General features: G+C 42.5%; 3 protein-coding genes across 3 annotated transcripts in view; 1 reads left to right on the top strand and 2 right to left on the bottom strand.

Annotated features, from left to right (window-relative positions):
* Window positions 1-9,308, bottom strand: part of DCLK1 (doublecortin like kinase 1) — a 66,781-nt gene extending 57,473 nt beyond the window's left edge. Inside the window, exon 1 of the mRNA XM_061552323.1 lies at window positions 9,198-9,308. The gene's annotated coding sequence lies outside the window, so the exon portion shown is untranslated. The remainder of the gene's footprint in view (window positions 1-9,197) is intronic.
* BBS7 (Bardet-Biedl syndrome 7) lies at window positions 2,869-20,613 on the top strand. Its single transcript, XM_061552327.1, is given in 20 exon segments — window positions 2,869-3,247; window positions 4,955-5,020; window positions 6,957-7,019; window positions 7,744-7,919; window positions 8,695-8,881; window positions 9,066-9,138; window positions 9,270-9,386; window positions 10,044-10,174; window positions 10,505-10,589; window positions 10,698-10,800; window positions 12,832-13,024; window positions 13,895-13,969; window positions 14,166-14,231; window positions 15,816-15,955; window positions 16,578-16,742; window positions 17,173-17,258; window positions 17,261-17,281; window positions 18,315-18,418; window positions 18,726-18,849; window positions 19,008-20,613. Coding segments are annotated over 20 exon segments (2,148 nt in total). The 5' UTR covers window positions 2,869-3,208; the 3' UTR covers window positions 19,142-20,613.
* A 148-nt stretch (window positions 20,614-20,761) lies between these two features.
* Window positions 20,762-22,793, bottom strand: LOC133342933 (uncharacterized). Its single transcript, XM_061552328.1, has 2 exons — window positions 22,089-22,793; window positions 20,762-21,204 (listed from the first exon to the last, which is right to left on the bottom strand). The coding sequence occupies exons 1-2, from the start codon at window positions 22,715-22,717 to the stop codon at window positions 21,024-21,026; spliced, it is 810 nt and encodes a 269-aa protein (XP_061408312.1). The 5' UTR covers window positions 22,718-22,793; the 3' UTR covers window positions 20,762-21,023.
* Between the last annotated feature and the right edge of the window lie 1,307 nt (window positions 22,794-24,100).

The following is a 24,100-nucleotide window of genomic DNA, read 5'->3' as shown; positions in this document are numbered from 1 at the left end:
CAGGCTACAGTCTACATTATAGACTGCCAGTACACTCACTCCGATTAATAACCAGGCTACAGTCTACATTATAGACTGCCAGTACACTCACTCCGATCAATAACCAGGCTACAGTCTACATTATAGACTGTTAGTACACTCACCCAGCCTAATAACCAGGCAACAGTCTACATTATAGACTGCCAGTACACTGACCCAGCTTAATAACCAGGTTACAGTCTACATTATAGACTGTCAGTACACTGACCCAGCTTAATAACCAGGCTACAGTCTACATTATAGACTGCCAGTACACTCACTCCGATTAATAACCAGGCTACAGTCTACATTACAGACTGCCATAACACTCACTCCGATCAATAACCAGGCTACAGTCTACATTACAGACTGTCAGTACACTCACCCAGCCTAATAACCAGGCTACAGTCTACATTATAGACTGCCAATACACTGACCCAGCTTAATAACTAGGTCACAGTCTACATTATAGACTGTCAGTACACTGACCCAGCTTAATAACCAGGCTACAGTCTACATTATAGACTGCCAGTACACTCACCCAGCTTAATAACCAGGCTACAGTCTACATTATAGACTGTCAGTACACTCACCCAGCTTAATAACCAGACTACAGTCTACATTATAGACTGCCAGTACACTGACCCAGCTTAATAACCAAGCTACAGTCTACATTATAGACTGCCAGTACACTCACCCAGCTTAATAACCAGGCTACAGTTTATATTATAGACTGCCAGTACACTCACCCAGCTTAATAAACAGGCTACAGTCTACATTAGTGGTTCTTTGTTGTTTATTATTTTATTATTTAAAAAATACTTTATTTTTTACGTGACTTTACCGAAAGAACCAAATAATTAGTAGTTATGTACTTACACAAACACACATTTGCCCAAGAAATCCTGCGGTTCTTGACTTTTTGCAGCAAGATGCTGCATTGATTGAGACGTTTGGATCATTTCATTAACGAGGGGGGGGGGCGACACGTGGAAGCAAATTGGTTCTTTCGGTAAAGTCACGTAGAAGGGAAATAATAAAAGAATAAAAATAAAACAGTGAGAATTTTATTTTCTTATTGTTTAATATGTATTATTTTATTATTTCCCTTCTACGTGACTTTACCGAAAGAACCAAGAATATGAATCCCTGCAGTCACGAACGTTTTAAATCGAAAAACAATACGACGGCGACGTAAACCACAGCGCTTGTGCCAGCCTAGGTGCACATTGGGGGCGTATAAATTGTCAAAGGCTTGCTGGCAGGAGGCCGTGGACCCAGGTGTTGTTATGGCGTTATAACACGCGACAGTAATTTTACTGGAGCAGCTACACCTGATGACGGAGGCTTGTGTTGCTTCCGAAACGTCGTGATTTATTTGATTTATTTTTATTTATAAAAAATTTATTTTATTATTAATATGTTATTTCATTATTATTTTACCTACGTGACTTTACCGAAAGAACCTAAGAGTAAGGGGTTATAAGAGTTGGAGGACAGTCGTAATCACTGGCTGTGAGCCCTGTGGGTGTGCTCTGGTGGTGTGCGGCGGTGCCAGCTGCGCCGTGCGGGGGGGTGCAGGGGGGGGGCGGGGGTGGGTGAGTGGGGGGCCAGTGGGGGGGGGGCAGGGGCCGGCAGAGCTCACGCAGCTGCGGCGTGGGCAGCGATGCGGGTCCCGTGGGGCAGCGGCCCCCCACTCGCCCTCATTGTCTCTTGATTGCCCGCTAGCTCTCCTTGTATCTATCATGCCGCTTTCCCCGTCTCTCTCATCTCCATCCTCTCCCTCCGCTGTCGTCTCGTCTCATCTCTGTCTTGCCGCGATCTCTCCTGAATCTCTCTGCTCTGCGCATCCACTCCTCACTCGCTGTCCCCGTCCCCTTCTCTCTCCCTGTTCCCCAATCTCTCATTCTCTTTGTCTTCCCTATGCGCTTTCCCCCCCCCCCCCTCCGTTTCTCTTCTGTTTTACCGTCCTCTGTCCTTGTCCCCTCTTCTCGGTCCGAATATTCACTCCTCATCCCTGCTGCTCTCCGCCAGCCCCTCTCACTCTCTCTTGCACCCCATCTCATTGCTTCCTCTCGTCGTCTCCCCTCTCTCTGATCTCCCAGTCCACTGCGCGACATCGTAGCTTCGATTGCACATCAGGTTTATTACTCGACTGCAATCACCAGTATTGTAAATTGTCATGGTTTAAAAAAAACATTAACACAGCTTTTATAGAAATAACACTACGTATGCGATCCACTGCGTTACAAATACACTTTATATTTTAAGATAACCAAATGGATGGAACCAGATACTGAATGTGCAGCATTCTAGCGTCCACTGTGTGACATGGGACATTGCCCAAAACGTCGATCACGTTTGTTTCTGCGATAGGAAAAAAACGCAAACCAGAAGGCATTTTCTGTTATAACTCAGCCACTTATTTCTCACCACCACACCCATTGCCATTGATATAAATGGCCTTGAGATTTTGCGAAAGGCGATATATACACGTGTAATCTGTAATTATTATTATTTAAAGAAGATAATTGCCCAAACATCGCAATCCGGGGACCCGTCCTGAAATCCTGTCGTGTCTTGCGACCCATTTCGGCGTTTTATAATAAAAAATAAAAAATGCATTACTCACCGTTGTCATTACTACGGGGGGGGGGGGGTAGGTGTTGTTCTAAACAAGCGTGGTTATCACCCAACAGTGGCTAGAGAATGGCTGATTGAATACATCTTCAGAGGGATGAATGAATGGATGACGTCATTACAGTAAAGCCACGTGCGTGCCGACCCATGGCCACGCCTGCGGTCACGTGCTCGCGCCTGGGCCAATGGTCACGTGCCCGCGTCTGGGCCAATGGAGAGCGGTCGCCCGGGCACCGCACGACATCGCCATGGCAACGGGCGCGCTAAGCCTCTCCCGTTATGAGCGACTCGGCATTTAAACGCCAACAATAACAAACAACAAACAAATAACTTAACAATGACTACAATAGCAAGATAAAGCGGGAGATCGTTGTGTTTTCGTGCGGCTCGCCTTGACGCAGCCGCGGACGTACCGCGAGCTGCAACGCGCCGTGTTTGAAACTGTAGGCCCGAGGCTCGCCTGACCCTGTTTATTGTTCGTAGAGTTTATATTTGTTGATATTGCTAAATTTAATTGTTGATTTTGTTTATAAAGACTCCAAGCGTAAAGATGATGGAACTTAATCTCAGCCGCGTGGACTACCTACAAGTGAGTGTTCGGTCAACATCATAACCATCATCAGTGATTACATTTAAAAACAATAGTTAGATTACAATGAATTATAATTGTAATAATACTTCACTGTCATTCAATTAAGAGGTATCCTTCATCAACATCGTCGTCAGTCGCAAACGTCAATCACTTAAGAGTTTTTTTATAAATCGTCATCTGTTTTGAATAACCATCAGCATAATGAATCAGAACCATCAGCATTGAGACAAATAAATTTTGCAAGGGAGACCTGTCACTATTTAACTGCTGTACTGCTCGTCAATTTGCATTAAGTGTATCCTTTAGATCAGTGGTGGGAATATATGAAGTAGCCCATAACAAGAATGTAATAACGGGTCATTTAAGCCGAGTAAAATGAACAACACAATCGTAAGAACACATTAAAGGAAGCAATGTTTACACTTAACATACATAGATACAGATCCGTACACGTTCCATAATTGTAAACCAGAAACGTCTTTGTATTATAAATAAATGGACACAACATTGATGTCAACTATTTAACTGTTCTTCGCTGCACAGGTCACTTCTGCAAAAAAATGTGTTTTTCTCTCAACAAACTTTCACCTGATTAAAGGGAATATTTACCAATCAGTGCCATTCCATGCATAAATGCATGTCGTATTTAATTAACACTGTGATATAAAACCATGTGGGAGGCTACTGATATACATTCTCATTGAGGAGAAAGACTTGGAAGACACTGTAATAAAACAATATTTTCTTATTTTGTAAATTTGAGCCAGACATTAATCACCCTATGTAAGTAAGTTTGGTATTTTGGTAGACATTTAAAACACGGCATACACTACGCACCATATGGCAAGGTTTATCTATTTAGAGGTCTTTGCACCAATACCTTACAGTAAGTAATCTGTATTCTATGTTAAGCAGTAAGCTGCCTGTTTATTGCTGGAGAGCTGCCCATGTCTTCTTAGGGTGGAGGCAGTGTGAGCTGGTATAACTTAAGGACTTTAGAGATGATTAACATAAATTTCGATTTAAAGCTTTCGTGACTGCAGGGATTCATATTCTTGGTTCTTTCGGTAAAATCATGTAGAATGGAAATAATAAAATAATACTAAATAAACCAATTAAATTATCCCTTCTACGTGACTTTACCGAAAGAACCAAGAATATGATTAACATAATTAGATGCAACAGTAGCCACTCTAACCCGAAGATGATGGTTGTGATCAAGTGCTGCCTACAACAACAATTGATCCTTATGGCGGTACCCCGGGGTGACCAAATAATACTAAATGGCCAAGGCAATTAAATATTTTATTTCTGGGACACTATTTTTTCCAGGGGTGTACTTAACTCCGCGACTGGGGTACCAATCAATCCGAAATCAGTGCCACTCCGCGATGTCGAAACGCAGCGATGACGATTACGCCGAAACCCCATGCACCAAAGTGCATCGTGTACAGCTCGTCGAGATGAGTCGATTGCCACATCGCCATCAACAGAGACTAAAGATGACTGCATCACGGACATTGTGCGAGAGCCGGGTACTATGATACCCCGGGGTAACCACCATAAGGTCCATTTGTTACCTACTCAGTTGCACATCCAAGGTTTCAAATTTCAAAGCAACGTATTGGAGTTTGTTTATTAGAGTGTACTTTACTTGTAGTTTTAAATACTATCATGTTTGAACAAATGAAACTTTTGCCGCAGGTGGGAGTAACGTCACAGAAAACCATGAAGCTGTTGCCACCTTCGGGACGCAGAGCCATGCAGAAGGTGTGGGGGTCTGGGATTGTGTTTTTTTGTTTTTGCTGTTGTTGCTTTGCCGTCCTTTGCCCAAGCCTGCTTTTGGTGTTGCCAAAGCGGCAGGAATGTATGTACTTGTGAAATTTGTACTTCTATCCTTTATGTATATTGATATATTTTTGCGACTTGCTTACATTTTCTCTAACTTGCTCTTATAGTTTGTTTTTATTGTTTGCCGATGTACCTTGCTGACAAAGCCCTACTACTGGACATCTGTGAAAACGAGTTTCATAGCTCATCGGATTTATTTAGCCTAAATAAAGATACAGTACTGATTGTTTAAAATGCACCTTGCCATCTCGGGTAGTGCTGCCAAAAATGAAGTTTATGCGTACATGTAAAATCATCTCCGCCTCTCAATTTACCCAGGACTTACATATTACTCATAATTCGACTCGACTGTGTGCATTTACTTATAACCATTTCTAATTGACAAACTTGACTCTTTCACTGTATATGCTGAGCTTGAAGATGTATTTCATCAAGGGGGTTTAATAGACAAGCTAGACAGAAACAGCACCCTCTGAAATTGGCTGAGAATTATACAGCGTGAAATTAATCAGTTTACTTGGTTTAACAAGTATTATCATCCTTGTTTGGTGGTACACAGAGTCCTCAATGGTGATCTGGCACTGCATCACACGATGGGCGTCTTTATTAAGCCTGGGTTTTGCTTCAAATTGTGTTTAGGCGTTGCATTGTACATTGGACATAATTGGATTATTTCGTATTTCCGCCTGCCATCACAAAGCATACTATTCATAGTGCATCTTAGCCTCAATTGCAGTGTTGTACTTTTATTTAAAATGAAACATCTGTTAATTTGTGTACTATTCATAGCTCAAAATTTTGCAGCACTGACTGCCAGAGATGACTAATTTTGGTCTGCATTTCTATGTTTAAATTAGGCCCTTTGGAGTGGGCTGTTGGGCTGTTGTACTGCATCAACAATCGTAAATGTCATGACTTTGCGCAGGCGGGGTTTTTTCTCTTTAACTATACTGCCGACAAATAAAGCGTGCTGTAGTATAGCTACAATGCACAATTATGACATTGCAGAATGTTATATAAAGGCATGCTTTAGACATACATACTGGATTAGCACCTGCTTGAGTGCGCATTTGATTCGTGTTGAGCTGTGAAGCCTCTGACCAAATCACCAGAATTGGCCCAATCTGGTCACTTATCTGAAACTAAAGAGGCTTAAGCCTGGGTATTGCTTGGCAGGTTGTTTTAGGCTGCAGAAGGAAGTGCAACAAATCCTATTGTTCTACTGTACTTCTATACTCCCTTGCTGCTGATCCTGCATAATGCATGGGCATAATATGACTTTGACACCCCCCCGCCCAACGCCTACGCATTTTCCATGAATATGCTAAATCCCTCTTCACATGCACATTCTTTTTGTTAAGGCGCTCTTCAACCCCCAATGCAGCTTATATATAAGCTCCTAGTTTGGTAGTGTCTCATTCTTCACCTGAAGACGGCTGCTTGCGTTGTAGGCGAAACGTCGTGAGAATTGTTTTATTATGTTTTATTTTTATTATTTTATTACTTCCCTTCTACGTGACTTTACCGAAAGAAACAAGAAGATTCTATACTCCCATCTATGCTCCTCAACTTCAGTAGCTCACACTGGACAGTATGGTGAGGTATGGTCAAATAGCCCCCACTACCTGCACAACATGAGGAAGCCCTCACCCAGCAGTGGATTGAAAATGAGCTGTATATGCTTACACATGAGCAGTGAAAATAACCTTATGCAATGTTGAAAGCACATGTTCCTTTGCTGGAAAAACATTGTGGACACCACTTAGGGAGTGGTGAAGCTTAGTATTGTTCAGAATTTACACCTATTTTCTGAAGGATTATTTTCTAAAAGCCAGTTTTTATTTCCTTGCTACAGGTTGCTGTTGGAGACCAAAACGGCGTCCTCACGTGCTTTGGCATCAAGAAAGGCGAAGTCGTGGTACATTGGCAAGCCAATACTTAACAAAAATGAATAAAAATGAGTCAGGACCATATAACTAGTATACATTTCTAATTGAAAGCGAACTTGTGCAATTAGTATTTAATTGAAAACTCATAGTACAATATATTAAAGTCAGATTGTCACATTATTACTGAGAAAACCTCATGACCCAATGCCACAACATTCCCAAGCAGATTTAAATCGATTGTTTCTAAGTGCTGTCTTTAGGAATATGTAAGGGATAAATGATTGTACTTTACTGGAATGGCATGAAGTCTTGAGTTATCGATGTAATTTCAAGGAGACCGCATTCGTGCTTGTGACAGTAATGTCTGGTGCTGTGGGCAACAACCCCGTTTAAATTTAACTTGGAAATTAAGTGTCTGGAGGTTTGGTTGATTTCAAGAATCTTAGTAATTGTAATAAATATAGTTCAGCATTCCATTCAGTTTTTTTTATAACATTCACTTTATTTATAACTGGCAAACATTTTAAAACATAAAGTGGATGTGGACAAAGATTTGAAAGTAGAATGCCAAGTATGACATTGAAGTCTTTGTTGTCAAAATCATGCGTCTGTATGACTTGTGCACTTGGGTAACAATAATCAACATCAAGCTGAAAAATCTACTATAGCAGAAAAATGTATTTTTCAGCTTCACCTGAATAATCTCTAGGTTTAGTGGCTCAAAAACGTTCTCTTTTATCCGATGCCCTTCAGCCAGTGTTCAAGACACTGCCAGGCCCAAAGCTGCAGCGGCTGGAGCTGGGTGGCGCCACTGGCACCCCCCAGGAGAAGGTGTTTGTGGCTGCGGGGCCCGAGGTGCGCGGCTTCACCAAGAAGGGAAAACAGTTCCTGAACTTCGAGACAAACATGGCGGAGAGCATCCAATCGATGTGAGCACAAATAACCCCCCATCACTGTGTCTGCCAGCTGGCACACTGGACTAGCACTTTACCCTGCTCTTACGAGGTCACCTTTCAGTTATAATAAAAAAAAACATTTAGATAATTTTGTCAGCGACTTTGATATGCTTGTTTTAAATTACTGAAATTATTTCTGTTGTCTATACTTGCAATGTACTCATTAAAATGATGGCATGATAAAATTGTGGATATTTGTAAAATATGAAAAAATAAGAATAAGTTTTACCTTTTCTGGCAATAAAACAGGTGTTAAGATGTTAAACACCAAACAGAAACCTTTTTCAATGAATCATATCTCCAATAACCACACGTACTTGTGGTGAACATGCAAAAAAAACACTCTGATAATATATTTTGTAAAATGTTTTTCAGTTATAAATTAAGTGAATGTTGTAAAAAAAAACACTTTATGGAGTGTTGAACCTAATTTATTAAAATTACTATGATTCAAATCTGAAAAAATATTTGTGGTGTATTGATGTGCAGATTGCTAAGCTCACCAATGTGATAAGTAAATTAACCTAGCATGAACATTTCTCCTTCATTTTTACCACACCATGTAAAATTTGATTACATTACATTTCAATTACATTGACACAACTTTCTGACATCTTCGTGGTCCATGTGTGTTGGAATTGTTATAAGTTGGGTAAATTGCAAAGGATGTATAAAATGTAATAAATGAAAACCAACCCATAGCCCGTTAGTAGGTGGAAACTCACGGCATGCATTGCACTCTCTTCAGGTATGTCTCCGGTGCAGACCTCTTCCTGTGCGGAAGCTATATCTACAATCACTACAGGGACTGCCAGGACAAAAACTACTTTCTCTCCACGGACAAGATCAGTGACCTGCTCTGTCTGCCGGCCGAGCGCGTGCCGGACCTGACGCCTGTCCTGGCGTGCAACGACCGTGTCCTACGGGTGCTCAAGGTTGGCTGCTGATGTATCTTCGCACACATTAGTTATGAAGTCTATACACGGATTGTATGTGTTTTTTACCACTCTTGTCACGCAGTCATGCTATTTGCCATATATTTCAACACTAATCTGACCATTATGCTGCAAGTGTGGATGGATGTCTGCCCTGACATGGCTCCATTTTTTGTATTTTCAGCAATCAAGTTTACGGTACGAAATGGAGGTACCTGGCTCGCCGTCAGTGCTCGCCCTGTTTGGTAGAAATGGAGGTAAGAAACCTGCAAAACTGTCTGTAACATGTTGTGGCGATACACGGCAAGGAGCTCACTTGATGTGTCACTGATGGTGCCGGTTGTCTTGGCGTTGCCGGTCGTGATGGTGGCTTTGACGATGTGTGCAGGAGACAGCGGACAGGATGTTCTGTACGGCACTGCGGATGGAAAGCTAGGGTTGTTGCAAATCAAGCCGACAGAGGCGACACATCGCTGGGAAATTGTCAACGAAAAGCAGAGGGGAGGTGAGAACGCTTAACTCCAGCTGTATTTTACATAAACAGAGCTACGTATGTCTTATAGCTTGAATTATTGTGGATTTTACGCGTTGTTTAGCATTCAAAAGATGGGCAGTCAAAAAGCTTTGGCAGTGGAATATAAAAAGGTATGCATAGGTCAATGCATTTGGAGTGCCTAGTGGACATTTTAGTAAACAAAATTGAACGAGCTGCTGAAAACTCTAAATTGTTACTTGGAAATTTTTATATACATGTTAGATTTTAGTCAGACAATGTGGGGTTTTATCAGAATATTCATACTGGAGAAATCCGATGAGCTATAAAGCTCTTTTTCACAGATGTTCCAGTAGGGGTGGGTCAGAACGTTACAACAACAAATACAAAAACACGATAGGAGTGCAAAGTATATGAAAGGTAAACAAATCACTTAAAAAATATACAAATAAAACTAAACTATTTTCATCTTGCCAAAAAAGTGTCATTGGATATATGTCCTTGTACACACCGATGTGAGGCATGGGCAAAATGGAGGAAAGTGACACATTAAATAAAAGCGATGTACTTAACGGCTGCCTGGTAATGCGTCTGAATGAAGGTCATACGCTGACGGTTTGCACGGTTGCGATATGAGTATTGATCGGTGCATGTGACTTGGTTCTGCAGGCGTGCTCTGCATGGACTGCTTTGACATCCTGGGGGACGGTGTCAAGGACGTGCTGGTGGGACGGGATGACGGCACGGTTGAGGTGTATGGCTTCGACTCTGTGGGTGATCCTGTGCTACGCTACGAGCATGTAAGACGGGTGGGGGGTGATGAGCGTAGTGTGTGTAGGAAGTGGCTTGTATGACCGGACCCATTTTTCATGTTGGCAAGCACAGCATTTGCTCTGACGCCTAATGTGTATGCATGGACACATCTGTGAAGCCAAGGGGCAAACGATGTCCCGTGCGCATTACAAGAAGACAGTAAGCTGCACGCAAGTGTAATATGCCCTAATTGTTCTTATTGCTCTGTTTGAAGACACACACGGGGCACCAGCTGTAGATAAATCAATGTCTAGATTCATGCTTATTTATTTATTTTTACAAAATCATCCAGCACCTGTGGTTCATTGTGTACGCAGGCTCTTTCTGAAAGCATCACATCGATTCAGGGTGGCTGCGTTGGAAAGGATGGCTACGATGAGATCATCACAGCCACATACGCAGGTAATTATTTCCCACTGACATTGTCCTGTTTTAGCAATGCAATCCTACACCTGTGTCTGAACCGGAGGGTACTTACCTGCTGCTGCTCCTGGTGCCCGCTCCACACAGGCTGGGTGTCTGGGCTCACCACAGAACCTTTGCAGAAGTCGGTGGGATCTGGCGAGGAGGTGAAAATTAGTCGGGAGATGCAGACTAAACTCGACAACATAAGGTACCACAGTGGGGGTTATGTGCATGCATATGGGTGCCAGGACACATCCAAATCATCCACTGACTAAACCATCACAGTGTCAGAAAGTGAACTTAAGCCTTTGCCACCCTGCAAGCATTACCGATTCTTTTTTTAGTTCATCTCACAGGGGGAAACTACTGCATGGATATAATATATTACACATTTTATTTACGTATATGTACCCCTTTTTGCGAGTACAAGCCCCACCCCCATAGTGGAGTCGGCTCCATCTAGCCCCTGCATGTGTGCTGATCTCATCGCTATATCTGCGCGGTGGCTGCCCACTGAGATGTGTTCGCTTCTTTGGCTGCCACTCGTTAGTATCGACTGCTGGTCGTCCCTTCCAATGACGTTTCCTGTTAAGGCTCACTTAATTTTCTTAACAGTCAATTTGAGGTCTCAGTCAATTTGAGGTCTCAAATTGACTGTGTTCTGCCTCTAAATGTGAGTTAAAACTTATCTTCAGATACTTGGGACACTTTTAAGATTTTGTTTAATTTTCTTTGTCAGTGTCTTCATTATGAGCTATGCAGTGGTTTAAATTCAATCTTAGTTTAAGAAAAAAAAATACCTTCACTAGTGTTTTTAGGAACTGTGGGCTGCTGCAATAAATGAAACTGAAGTTGCCTAAGTTACACAAAACTATATCGACGTTCTTAAGAATCATTGTAAATTCCCGAGGCTCAAACAATCAAACTAAAGTAATGTTCCAATATCCTTAGAGTAAAAGGAGAAACATTCAAGCCGTTCTACAAGACTGTCTTTAAATATATGTTTTGTATGCTAAACACGGTTGTTAATGATACAGATGACAAAGACATTTACATTCAAAGAAAATACTACCTCTGTAGTCATAAAAAAATACTTCTTTAGATGGAGGACCCAACTTTTATAAGCCTGAATCTCAGTGGTGTTTGCTCAGGATTCTACCGTAGCATAAGTCCTCAGAGCCACCCAATCACTTCTAGCCTTATTCATTATTGATGCATATGTACACATCACATGTCAACAAATATTAGCACCACAATTTGATTTGGGGGCTTGGAACACTTTCCTGTCAAATAAAATGTCACAACACCTTCCCTAGGCCAGAGTCCTTGCTGACTGATGAAATTAAAGTGTTACATAAGCTGGGATTCGACAATGACATTTACACAGACTTCAAATTGTTCACTTCCAGCCAAATCAAACTCAGGCCATCACTGCACTATAGTGTTATAGTAAGCCAGAGCTGATTGAAGTCTATGCTAAAATTATATTGCAATAATACAATGACAGAATGAGTACAACCTTTTTTATGAACCACTAAGGCTTTTTACAGAATGCAATATATAATCACTAAAGCACATGTACTGTACATACAAACTTAGCAATAAAGACATGTTCATGAAAAAAAATCCCAACTAAAGTAGTCTTACAAAAAGACCGCATATGGCAGGGTCACACCACATATGATTAAATGCAAATACAGTATACCTACAAACTGCTTGTCCATAGCATTTCCTTACAAATATCAATAGGTTACATCATGGGATCTCCTTTGCCAGTATCATAATATGAGAAGAGGTTTTCCACTTTTTTCTGGCAACAAAACTGAAACCTTTTACAAGGAATCATGTCTGCATTAACCACAGTATTTGCGGTTAGAATGCAAACAAAAAACACTGATAATATATGCGTCTTTGAAACTGATTGGTCCACACCAGAGACAGCTTTCTTTTGAGACTAGGCTCAATATATATTATCAGAGTATTTCGATTTAAAGCTTTCGTGACTGCAGGGATTCATCTTCTTGGTTCTTTCGGTAAAGAGTATGTTTTTTGTTTACATTCTGACCACAAGTATTGTGGTTAATGCAGACATGATTCCTTGTAAAAAGGTTTCAGTTTGGTGTTCTAACATCTTAACACCTGTTTTGTTGCCCGAGAAAAGGGGAAAACCTATTCTCAATAGCAATAGGTCTCCTTAAGTGCGATGGTTGTGGTCACCGTTGGCTCTGTGCGGTCCCAGGGCAGAGCTGGAGCAGCTCCAGCTGCAGGTGATGACGGAGCGTGACCACTACCAGCTCACGTCGCAGTCCGACTCGGCGGTGGCCACCGTGCCACTCTTCCACGTCAATGACCGCTTCACGTTGGGCCGCGACGACGCCAGCTACGTTCTGTCCATCGAGGTGCAGACAGCCATGGACCACGTCATGCTGCAGGTCAGGGGTCGCAGCAGTGTTTGTGCTCACACGACGGATCCGGAGATGCAAAAGGACTCTATGGGGTGATGTGTTTGCAGTGTAATCGAGAGCTTGCAGTGCCCTATTTACATACTGTTGTGAGAAGTTTACAAGGGGTGTGCCCCACCCAGTCTTCCTTTATGATTCATATGCTGACATGGGCGGAGTCTTTGTTATTGTTGTGTTTTTTTTATAGGAAACCATGAAGGGCAATGTTAATTTTACACACAATTGTTTATGAGCAGTGTAAAAATAATGTAGAAGTTATACAAACTGTCCATAAATTTTGTAACATAAGCCATGTATAGTATATCACAAGATGACGTAAGACACGTTTACCAACTTTGTCTTTAAATATCGTGTTTCTCTCTATAGTTATCAACTGTGTTATACTGGTAGGAACCTCTTGGTTACACCAGCCCACAGGGGATTATTGTGTCCGTCGTGCAGGGAGGGGCTGGATGGGGAGGGAGGGGCTGGGTGGGGAGGGGCTGGGTGGGGTGGGGCTGGGTGGGGCTGGGTGGGCAGAGTGGGGAGGGGCTGAGTGGGGGGTGGGAGGGGTGGGGCTGGGTGGGGAGGGGCTGGGTGGGGAGGGGCTGGTCACCCCGTGGTGCCCTTATAAAACTCAACGTTTAACCTACTCACGCCGGCTTGTGCCCGCCCTCACAGTCGGGCATATTTGCGGAATACACCACGCCGCCGTTGACCCTGGCCATTGACCGAGCAACCCAACGTTCCTACCAGCTCCCTCCGCAGGAATGTGTTATACAGCTATGTTAATTGAAAACAATGTAATGCATCTTAATGTTGTGAGTCAACTTGTGCCTTCATCTCCCGTTTGTGCTGTAGAGCGACGTGCCCATAGATTTACTGGATGTGGAAAAAAACTCGGCTGTGGTGAGCTACAGCGCTTGTGACACCGAGGTTAGCAAAAACATTGCACAATTATTACATATTCCCTTGCCTGCAAGATGTCACTTTAAACTCATGTAGAAAGCTTTGAGCAGGAGCAATGCACAGTCTCCCAATATATAATAATTGCACAGAAACGCTGATCTGGGGTGCGATCCAAACCGTTATCCCTAAATGTCTGAGGTTACTCGTCGCTTTGTTTTCACAGTTAAACGGCAACTTCCTTCTGGCAACATACCGATGCCAAGCCAACACGACACGCCTGGAGTTGAAGGTTGGCAGAATTGCACTGCACCACAATTAGCTTTATTGGCTACAAGCCAAGAAGAAAGCCACATTTTAAAGTGCATTAATATATAACGAGGCAGCCCACATACAAATCAGGTCCCTCTGCTAGTTTGTCTCTTTCCCTTATCACATACATTCACGCTAATACAGTGAAACCTCAATCTAATGTTCTTCATGAGACTTAAAACCGAACATTAGATCCAGAAAATGTTGAATCGGGGATTATTTTTGCCATAAAAACATAACTCATCGTGTGGTTTTTTGCTTCTATTTCTCATTCTCACTGCTTCTCCGATGCTCTATATGTCTTCAAATTTTCTCACTCACTCCATTCTCTCGTGTGGTGTCTGATTCTTTCAACACATCTGTGCTCTTTATTGTTTTGCTCCATATATCTCCGTGCCTCGTCTCCCGGCTCTCTCGCTCCATACATCTCTATGCCTGGCCTGTTTTTATAACGCCACGAATCTTCCACCTCTCCGGCACCACGTGCCCCGATGCTCACTCATGACGTTTCCTAGCAACCACGTTATTACCGAGTGCCAGGCCACAGAGTGAATTGGATACAGTCACATTACAAGGATGTGTGGATTGAAAGAAGTGGAGACACAACATGAAGTATTGGAATAAGAAAAGCAGACACCACACAGAGATGCATTCATCAGAGAGTCAAATAAGTTACTTTTAGAGAGAGAGCCATTCAGTCCATCTGGCTCATTAGGGCAGCTGGAAGGCAGCACGAAACCACCACCAACATTTGCCCAAGCTTTTGGTCTGCCACTCGCAGAAGAAACTTGCGATGTATATTCCAATGAAGCAACATGCGGCTTTTTTTTATTTGGACTATGGCGCGGCGTACAATGACCTATTCTTGCGAATGACGTTACGGGACCTATAACGTCCACTGTGAAGCTTGTGGTACATATTTTTACAGTTAATACACCAACAGTATGAATCAGGACAGCCACATAGGTGATAAAAGCACTGCGTCACCTCTCGTTACGATGACACAGATGACTTTCAGCACATACCATCATTGTGGTTTGGGAAACTTTCGAAGAAAATATATTGAATATGTATGGTAGAGTATTTATTTTGTATGATAGACAATAAGGTTTGGTGGATGTCTTGACCCGAAAATTGTTACATTGTGCCAATGGAGATATTGCGAGTCCTAAAAAGAGATTATTGATTTGGGAAAGCACAAGGAATGGGAATGTAATGACAAAGTTTCATTTTACTATATTGTGACATCTTCCTAGAATGCCTTACTGTGAAATCATTATTTCCTTTCTGGTTCAAGATGGGAGGTTTTATATGTGTACAGAGATGTGCTAATTCATCACATTCGCATTGTGCAATTTTCCCTTATTGTGCAATCAATTTTGAAATGCTGCCCTCTTGTGTGTAGTTTTAAGCGGTGCAGTTCATGTGAAAAAAATTCACAAAATGTCAGTGCAGTGTTTTTTTACACGAGGCTCTGTTTCTACTGTCGCAAGAAGTGCACAACGCGGCCTTTTAGACACACACAAGGCACACCTGTGATCACTGCGACGGTCACGGTGCACAGATCCGCTCCATCGAGGGCCAGTACGGCACGCTGCAGGCTTACATCACGCCACGCCTGCAGCCCAAGACCTGCCAGGTGCGGCAGTACCTTATCAAGCCGCTGTCGCTGCACCAGCGCGTGCACACCATCGACGCCAGCCGGTCAGCCCCACAATAAAAAAAACATGATGCACTACATTCTTATTACGCAGAGTGATCGAAGAGAGTTTATGACCCACATTGCATGGGACTGGCGGCGCCACTTTGATAGAAATGTGGGCGTGGTATTTGCGGTAGGTACCTTGACCCTTACATATGGTGTTACCATGCGGTTAACTACACCGTTAAAACAAACAGAAGGGTTACCTCTGCTCTATATTTACCAACATGACAGCTAATTGCATTACTATTTGTATATGTACAAGTTTGTGCATTGTGCCGGAACATGAATCATAGTTTGCACGCAAAGGCTATATTCACCTATGATACAACAGTTTAGAACACGTTTCAGTACATTTTCAGGTAGCTTTATCCCATATTATTAGGTTTTTTCGGTAAAGTCACGTAGGTAAAAATTTTTAATTCATAAAAGTAAAATAAAAATAAAATAATATAATTTTAATTTTTTACCTACGTGACTTTACTGAAAAACCCTAAGAATATGAATCCTTGCAGTCACGAAAGCTTCAAATCTAGCTTTATCCCAATTTTCCATGTTCATAGCTGTGCTCGACAAAGTACAGGAAGGACCAATTGTGGCATACAGCATTGCGTCTTTTTTCAGGCCGATGAACACGCTGTCACTGACGGGCCAGTTCAGCTGTGCGGAAATACACTCGTGGGTGGTGTTCTGCCTGCCCGAGCTCCCTGAAAAGGCTCCAGTGGGGGACAGCGTCACGTACTACTTCCAAAACACCTTCCTGGAAACACAGCTGGAGTGTGTTTACAGGTAACAACGGGTGGCAGCTGGCGGCTTTTAGATTTTTTCTTAATTTGTTATTCTGTTGAACGACTTGTACAAGACCTGTGCATTGTGATTAATGATTGTCACCAGGCAATCAGCACCCATCAAATCTGGCAGCAAGTGGGCACATTTTACGTGGGGAAAAAGCTTCAAAATAAACAGTCTCTCCTGTGACCTCTGGCAGTGTTGGGGGTTTTCTTAAGTTACATTAAATGTAAGATTCCCTTAACTTTTTCATATTTTTCTTGGTGCTATATCCCAGTTTTCCTTTTAAAATGTTATTACGTTGAACTTCTTACGCACCGTACGCAGCTAAACGTGAAAATCAGAGGTTATCTCAATGGAAAAGTGCTGGATCAAATAAAGGATACGAATTAATAACTGAATGGAAAACAATGCACATTATCCTCTACAGGAAAGGAGAGGGGGTGTTCAGGTCCGACAACATCTCTACTATCTCCATCCTCAAGGACATTCTCACTAAGGAGGCCACAAAGAGGAAAATAACCTCAACATCTCCTACGGTGAGATTGATGCCAAGTGGCCAGATTTAACCTTCAGCAAAGTACAGGCATAGTAACATACACTGTTGTTAAATCCAAGAGACATCATATTGACTGCTAAGGAAAGTTAAGTGGGCTTGGACAGGACACATCACTAAAATGCATGATGTCCAATGAATGAGGCTGGTGATAAGATTGGCAGCCAGTGGAATATCATGCACAATAGGCTGACCACTGTGTAGAGGGAATAATGAGATTAGCTCATGTACAGGAGCAAAGTGCATTACGGGACCATGGGGAGTGGGGCGATGATGTGGTGAAGCCTCCATCTGGCAGTGGACTGAACATGGCTGATAAGTGTGATGCTTCAAAAAGCTGTCAAATGTCTGAAATAAGCCACTAATTCTGACACAATCTATTGAATAGCAATCAACCGCTGTCATGTATCCCTTTACTTTTAATGCAGTTAAACACAAGTACATAATTTATCTTGAATTTTGATTTAAAGCTTTCGTGACTGCAGGGATTCATATTCTTGGTTTTTTCCGTAAAGTCACGTAGAAGGGAAACAATAAAATAATAAAAATATAAAGCAATAAAATTCTCACGACGTTTTGACTGCAACACAAGCAATCATCATCAGGTGTGAAAAACACAGCAAGAAAATTAGAAAAAAGTGGCGGTTTTTTCTTAACGTTAAGAAAAAAACGCCACTTTTTTCAAAAATTTCTTGCCGTTTTTCACACCAGGTGAGGATTGCTTGTGTTGCAGTCGAAACGTCGTGAGAATGTTATTGTTTTATATTTTTATAATTTTATTGTTTTTCTTCTACGTGACTTTATCTTGAATTCTCCTAATAAGGTGGTGGTGGTGGTGGTGGTGGTGGTGAAGGTGTCACACCTTTGGTGTCCTTGTACGCTCATAAAAATCCTTACACGTGGGTGGGTTAATGTTTTAACATTCCCGTTTTATGACACCGATCCACGCTGTCCATTGCCAACCAACATATAAAAACTCTGAATGCACCACTAATCCCATTCATGGCGTGTGGCAGACATGAACGAGGACTCAATTGGACACACGCTGCAGCTCATCCACCCCAAGCTGGAACACCAACTGATGCTTGCCAAGAAAGTACAGCTTATAGATGCCCTCAAGGTAAGCCAGCCACAGGCCAGAACCCTACGCATCTGGTGACAGTAAGAATGCCACTGAGTGATGATGTGCTACTTACAGCGGGTTCTGTATTAGGTAATAGCTCCAGTCTGCGTATTAACGCAGCAGTACAGCCTGGATGTGTTGGCAATACAAAAACAAATGATTGGCAGACATTAATATGAAGATTTTCAGTGGAGCCTGACGACTGAAGTTTTTTTTTGAGACCATATCCAAGCATCCTTTTGCGGTTTTGGAAGCAAGGTTCGATGCAGAAAGGTTTTCCCCTTGTATCTATCATTGACAACAGGAACTACAGGTGCATGAGGGGAACATGGATTTCCTGATTGCGGAGTACCGTGCTATCCTGCTCGAGGCTGACTCTCTGCAAGAGGAGTTCAAGAAGCAGCCATCCCATCTGGAACGTCTCTATGGTAATGGCAGCCGTGAATAGCAAAGTTTAGGTGCAGTACATTATTGACACAGAAATCAATTCACAAAGTGCTTACATACGTGTTACAGGAAAAACAGTTGATATTGCTTCGGAATAAGAAACTTAAGCATCTTGTTTCTTTTCTAACCATGGCCGCAGGTATGATAACGGATCTGTTCATCGACAAATTCAAGTTCAAGGGGACGAACGTGAAGAGTCGGGTGCCCATGCTGTTGGAGGAGCTCGACAACTACGAGCTTAACACCCTCACGGAGTTTTTCAATTCTACATAAAAAAGGCATTTCACTTCCCGCTGATCACAGCCTCCAGACCTCGCCGCAAATGCCACCCTTGTGCTACATGGCCTCATCTTTAAAACACCACTGGGATTGTGGTCTTGTGATGGGGTTTTCTGCTGCCCTAAAGAAAAAAAGTCCACTCGGCAGTGGTTATATTGCAGAAATTGATTCCCGTTAGCTATATTTGAGTTATCAACAATGCAATGTCAATGTATAATAGTCACAGCCTACTGTCCAACTCGGCCCTCGACTGTAAAGGACAGATGGGGGGACTGTTCAAAATTGTTCAGCTGAGCTTCCCTTTAAGTCTAGGCTAGTACATGCCTTCACAGCACCAATGATTATCTTTTCAGTTCTTAAAATTAGGCATTGTCATTTTGACTGGCAGTTGTAGGTCTACTGGAAGGACATCGGAAATCCTCAAGCTCTGCCTTGTTCAACCCTCGATCTCCCACAGTATCTATCCGTTGTATATTTTAGAGAAACTTACCATGGACACGTTGAAGCTTATGGGAAGTCAAAAGTGCAGAAAGTTAATTTAAAAGTATCCTAAGTAAAACGCTGAACATGACAATACAACATAGCTTTGACTGCATTGAAATTGTTGTCTATACAGTTGGAAATAATATGAAGAATGTAGTTTTCACAATGGCATTATGCAACAAACGCATATTACAATTCCAGCTTTGATTTTACTGCTGCATTTATTAAAGTAATTTTGCCAAAGTTGTATATTTTGTTACAAGCTTGTTTACGAGAAATTGTAATATTAAACACAAAAAACTGCATTTGAACGTTATGATAGTATGAAGTTAATATTTCATTTTTATCATGATGCGAAAAGCATCACATACATGTACATTCCTTGACAAATCATGTAACAGCATCATTTAAAGACTTTTGGCAATTTCAAAAAAATGATTACATATGACGAGGTAAAATTAGAAACTGCACCATTTCGTCTGTGCTTCTATACAATACAATAAACAAATCAACATGAATTGTAACAACATTTTTATGTAAATGTTACATTGTGTTGCCACTTGCTCAACAAGAAAATGGAATCGCAACAAAAGAAATGTGGCCTAGGCCCCCAACTGCATCAACCCCAAATGGTGATTACTCTGTCAAGTGCTCAGTCAATTGCTCAATGAATCCAGTAACTGTTAAACTTCGGTTCTGAAGGCCCCCACCATCCAGCTCAAGTCAACAAACGCTCTTCTATTATAACAAGACCTCTTTTCAAATACATACGAAGAAGACAAACATCTACTTTGGTGGTCAAGGGACACTCAACCTTCGTAGTCCCTGTGACCTTTACGGAACAAAGACGCTCAAATTATGCAGTACAGGTCAAAGCGACCCTCGTTTTTGGCCACTTCGGTCTGCTCTCAAGAAACAGTCGGTGTTTATGAACTCGCCCGTGTAGAAAGAAAGCCACCTAAAAATAAAGTTACAAAAACCTTTGTGGTCTTTTTTTGGCTGTATGACAAGAATCCCCAATCTGCACTGGTGAAAAACTTAAAAGTAATTTTCAGGAATGCAGCCATAGTGCTATACCAATATCACTATTTAACAGTACAACAGTCATGCTATAGTGACACACTGGAGCACAATATTGTGTTTAGCTGTCATTTTATAGCTGTTGTTTCGTTTCGTCGTCCTATAAATGTAAATGTAAATAATCATAATATTTCACTGTAGCACCCGACAAAAGCACACTGGGCTTAAGACGGACATCCACGCAGTACACATAACCTGTGGGCTAAACACAACCAGACTTACCGCATAAGGGCCACAACCCCTGCCCACCGACTGATCCAGAAAGTCTCACCACTCTGGCCCCATGGAACTCCAGGGCAAATCGACGTCACTTTCATTCAGAGTACAGCAGGTTCATGATGAACTCCTCATGGTCCCACTCGAGGTGACTGCTGCTTGGGCCTGCCCCGCCGCCTCTACCCTGGCTTCGCTGAGTGTCGAGCAGCGTGGCAAGGCCGCCCGTGGGCAGAGTAGACGACGAGCCATCTGGGTACTGCAGCTGCTGTGGAGTTGTGCTGCCAGTGGCAAAAGTAAAACAAAATAATTAATTTTAAAAGATGATTCTTGAGAAACATCAATGGTTTTACATTTTTCCATCAAACTGCATGCCAAATTTATGTCGAGAGTTGAATAAATGTTATGGGAATACTACCATCAGCAGAACTTAATGTTACGTCGTGGACGATGACAACACAGAACTACTTCTGGTGTCACGTCATTAAACATCTCTCATACAACACTGGATGCTCTGTGCAATGAAAAATAGTAGTTTGCCGTGTAACATTGTATACATTTTAACCATTGTGCAAATAATTGGTGACCTCATGGCAGTACTTCACTTTAAAACCTGGCTTAATATTTGGTGGCCGTCTTTAGGCTCGAACTCAAGAGGTACAGTAAACACACAGACATGACCTCCTCTGGTATCTCAAGTGTATTCAATAACAAGTAGGGATAACGTATGTATATACTCATGGATTAAGTAACACTTTCCAACATGCGTTGGTGTTTGGAACTATTCAATTCACAGTATGGAAACCAACAGATGGCTGTCAGGGCAAAATGCATCTTCGTATTTTCAAAATCATTTTTGCTAGGGTCTCCATTTTTTTGGAACCCTTAGATTACTTTGGCCAGTTTTCAAATGGCACAAGTTGCTAATAGGAAAAACTTTACACTACGATTTGGTTCATATTGAATCATCCTCATTAAGAGTCATAGTGCCCTCATGTTATTCACAGAGACATTTAATTTAAAACGCTTTAAACCAGAGTTGAAAGGTGTTCAAAGCAGTGTCAGCCCAATAAATCTAATTGAAGAGCATGTTTTCCTGGACAGTTATTTCCACATTCGGCTGCACACAGTTCACCTGTGATTGAACACGCACATCCGGTCTCACCTGGGCATCCTGAACAGCCCAGGGCCCACCTGAAGGTTGTGTATCGTGTAGTTCAGGGGCCCCTCGCCCCGTGCGTCCCTCTTGACAGGCACCCCTGCCTGTTGGTAGTCGTTCATGGTTTCATAGCTCTGACCACAGACGGGTGGAGCGATGCCTCTCGCCGCAGAGGCCACATTTGCCTGGCTCTGAGAGATGTGTAGCTTGCATGAGCAGGCAGGTACCAGGCTTGCAGGCTCCACCCCAGCGTAATTAAGGTGTCTCGGGTTAGAGAGGCCGAAATGCACATTGAAAGGCGGCTCTTGCTGCATGCGGAGCACCTCGTTTTGTGCTGGGGCATAATAACCGACCGAAGGAACGGCGGAGGACAACGATGAAGATGTTAAGCAGGACGGTGCCACTGCGCGTCCAACGTCGCATGGCAGAAATGGCGCGTACGATGACATCGCCACCGCAGTCGACTCCCTGCGAGCTGCCGAGGAGACAGGCACGAAAGCAGACATCTCCGAGTCGTACGATAAGTGTTTTTCTTGGAGGTGGGTGCAGGTGGTGGAGCCCGGAATGGGCCTTGCCTGGTAAGGCATGGGATGCGAGTGCCAACACGTTGGCCCCGCTTCCGTCGTGGGATTCATCGTCTGATGAACAATTGGTCTTGGCTGAATTACTGTGAGAAAACATGAACAATGTTATTCATCTTGACTTAAAGCTTTCGTGACTGTAGGAATTCATATTCTTTGGGTCTTTCGGTAAAGTCACGTAGATGGGTTCAAAAAATAATACAAAAAACGACGACACTTCGATCGCAACACATCAAATGACGGTCGCTTGTGTTGTAGGGAGTTTATTTATTTACTTTTACCTATGTGACTTTACCGAAAGACCCAAAGAACATTATGTTATTCATGGCTGATAGAAAATTCGTGAACATCAAAACGCAGGTACTCTGAAAGCCAGTTTGCTTTGTTTTCGTTTAAAAGGACTCTGCATGGATGAGGCCCAGTGAGCAGTTGCATAAACACCACGTTATTTTGTCTTATATATGTACAGCTCTTTTGTCAATCCACTGCTGGATAAGAGCCTGCCCATGCCGTGCAGGTCACGTGGTTTGTTCAGTTATACTTCACAATGCTAGTTGGTAATGGTGGAGGGCATCAAATTTGGAGCATGGTTTCCACACTGCCCTCTGCTGCACAGGTTTGATGGGTTTTTTTTCTTCTAAATACCGATTTAAATTACAAAGAATATCCCAAAAGACGATTTGATGCAGCCGGCCAGAGGATTAAACGGCAGTTTTATTTGGTCAATAAAATCTCAGTGATCACTTACGTTTGATGCCGGTTGGTTTGGAGATGTCTCTGTGAGAGGGCGGTAGAGCAAATGAAGTGTGGGCAATTGGTGGCTCAGGCAGCAATATCACAGGACCACCACACAAACTGTAAAACACATAATCTGTTCGTGAACACATTGCAGGATTAATGAATTATCCCTACATAAGGGAGTCCAGTTTACCATGGGAGTCCATTTTACCATGGGAAATCCAGTTTACCATGGGAAATCCAGTTTACCATGGGAGTCCAGTTTACCGTGGGAGTCCAGTTTACGGATTACTTCATGACGTTATTCATATGGCTCTTGAAATATTTTTTTCCACCAAATTCGAAAAACATGGCTCTTCTTGTTATTTTTGGTACCGACCCTTGGTCTAGGGGGTGGGAGTGGTAATGCAGTGGTTATCACACCGTGCTATGAACTCGGTGGCTTGAAGAAGTCGATTCCCAACCACGGATAACATTGATGGCGAGCAAAATCTCTCCCATTTCTGGGCACCACTTTACAAAACCCACATCGGTCATCATTGGTGAAGCTTGGTAAAACATGACTGATAAGGTGTTGGGAGGCCTTCATCCAGCAGTGGATGAACACAATGATGTAATTATTTTCAACATGCATAGTCCAAATAAACTAATTGCATGCAACGACCAACTCTTGCAAAAGGATTCTGCAGTGGGAGCTGT

Source organism: Lethenteron reissneri, chromosome 16 (assembly GCF_015708825.2).
Source record: "Lethenteron reissneri isolate LAM-NWPU_2019-01 chromosome 16, ASM1570882v1, whole genome shotgun sequence".
Lineage (NCBI taxonomy): Eukaryota > Metazoa > Chordata > Hyperoartia > Petromyzontiformes > Petromyzontidae > Lethenteron > Lethenteron reissneri.
The sequence above is the reverse complement of the archived record's forward strand: the minus strand, read 5'-3'. Positions and strand labels throughout refer to the sequence as shown.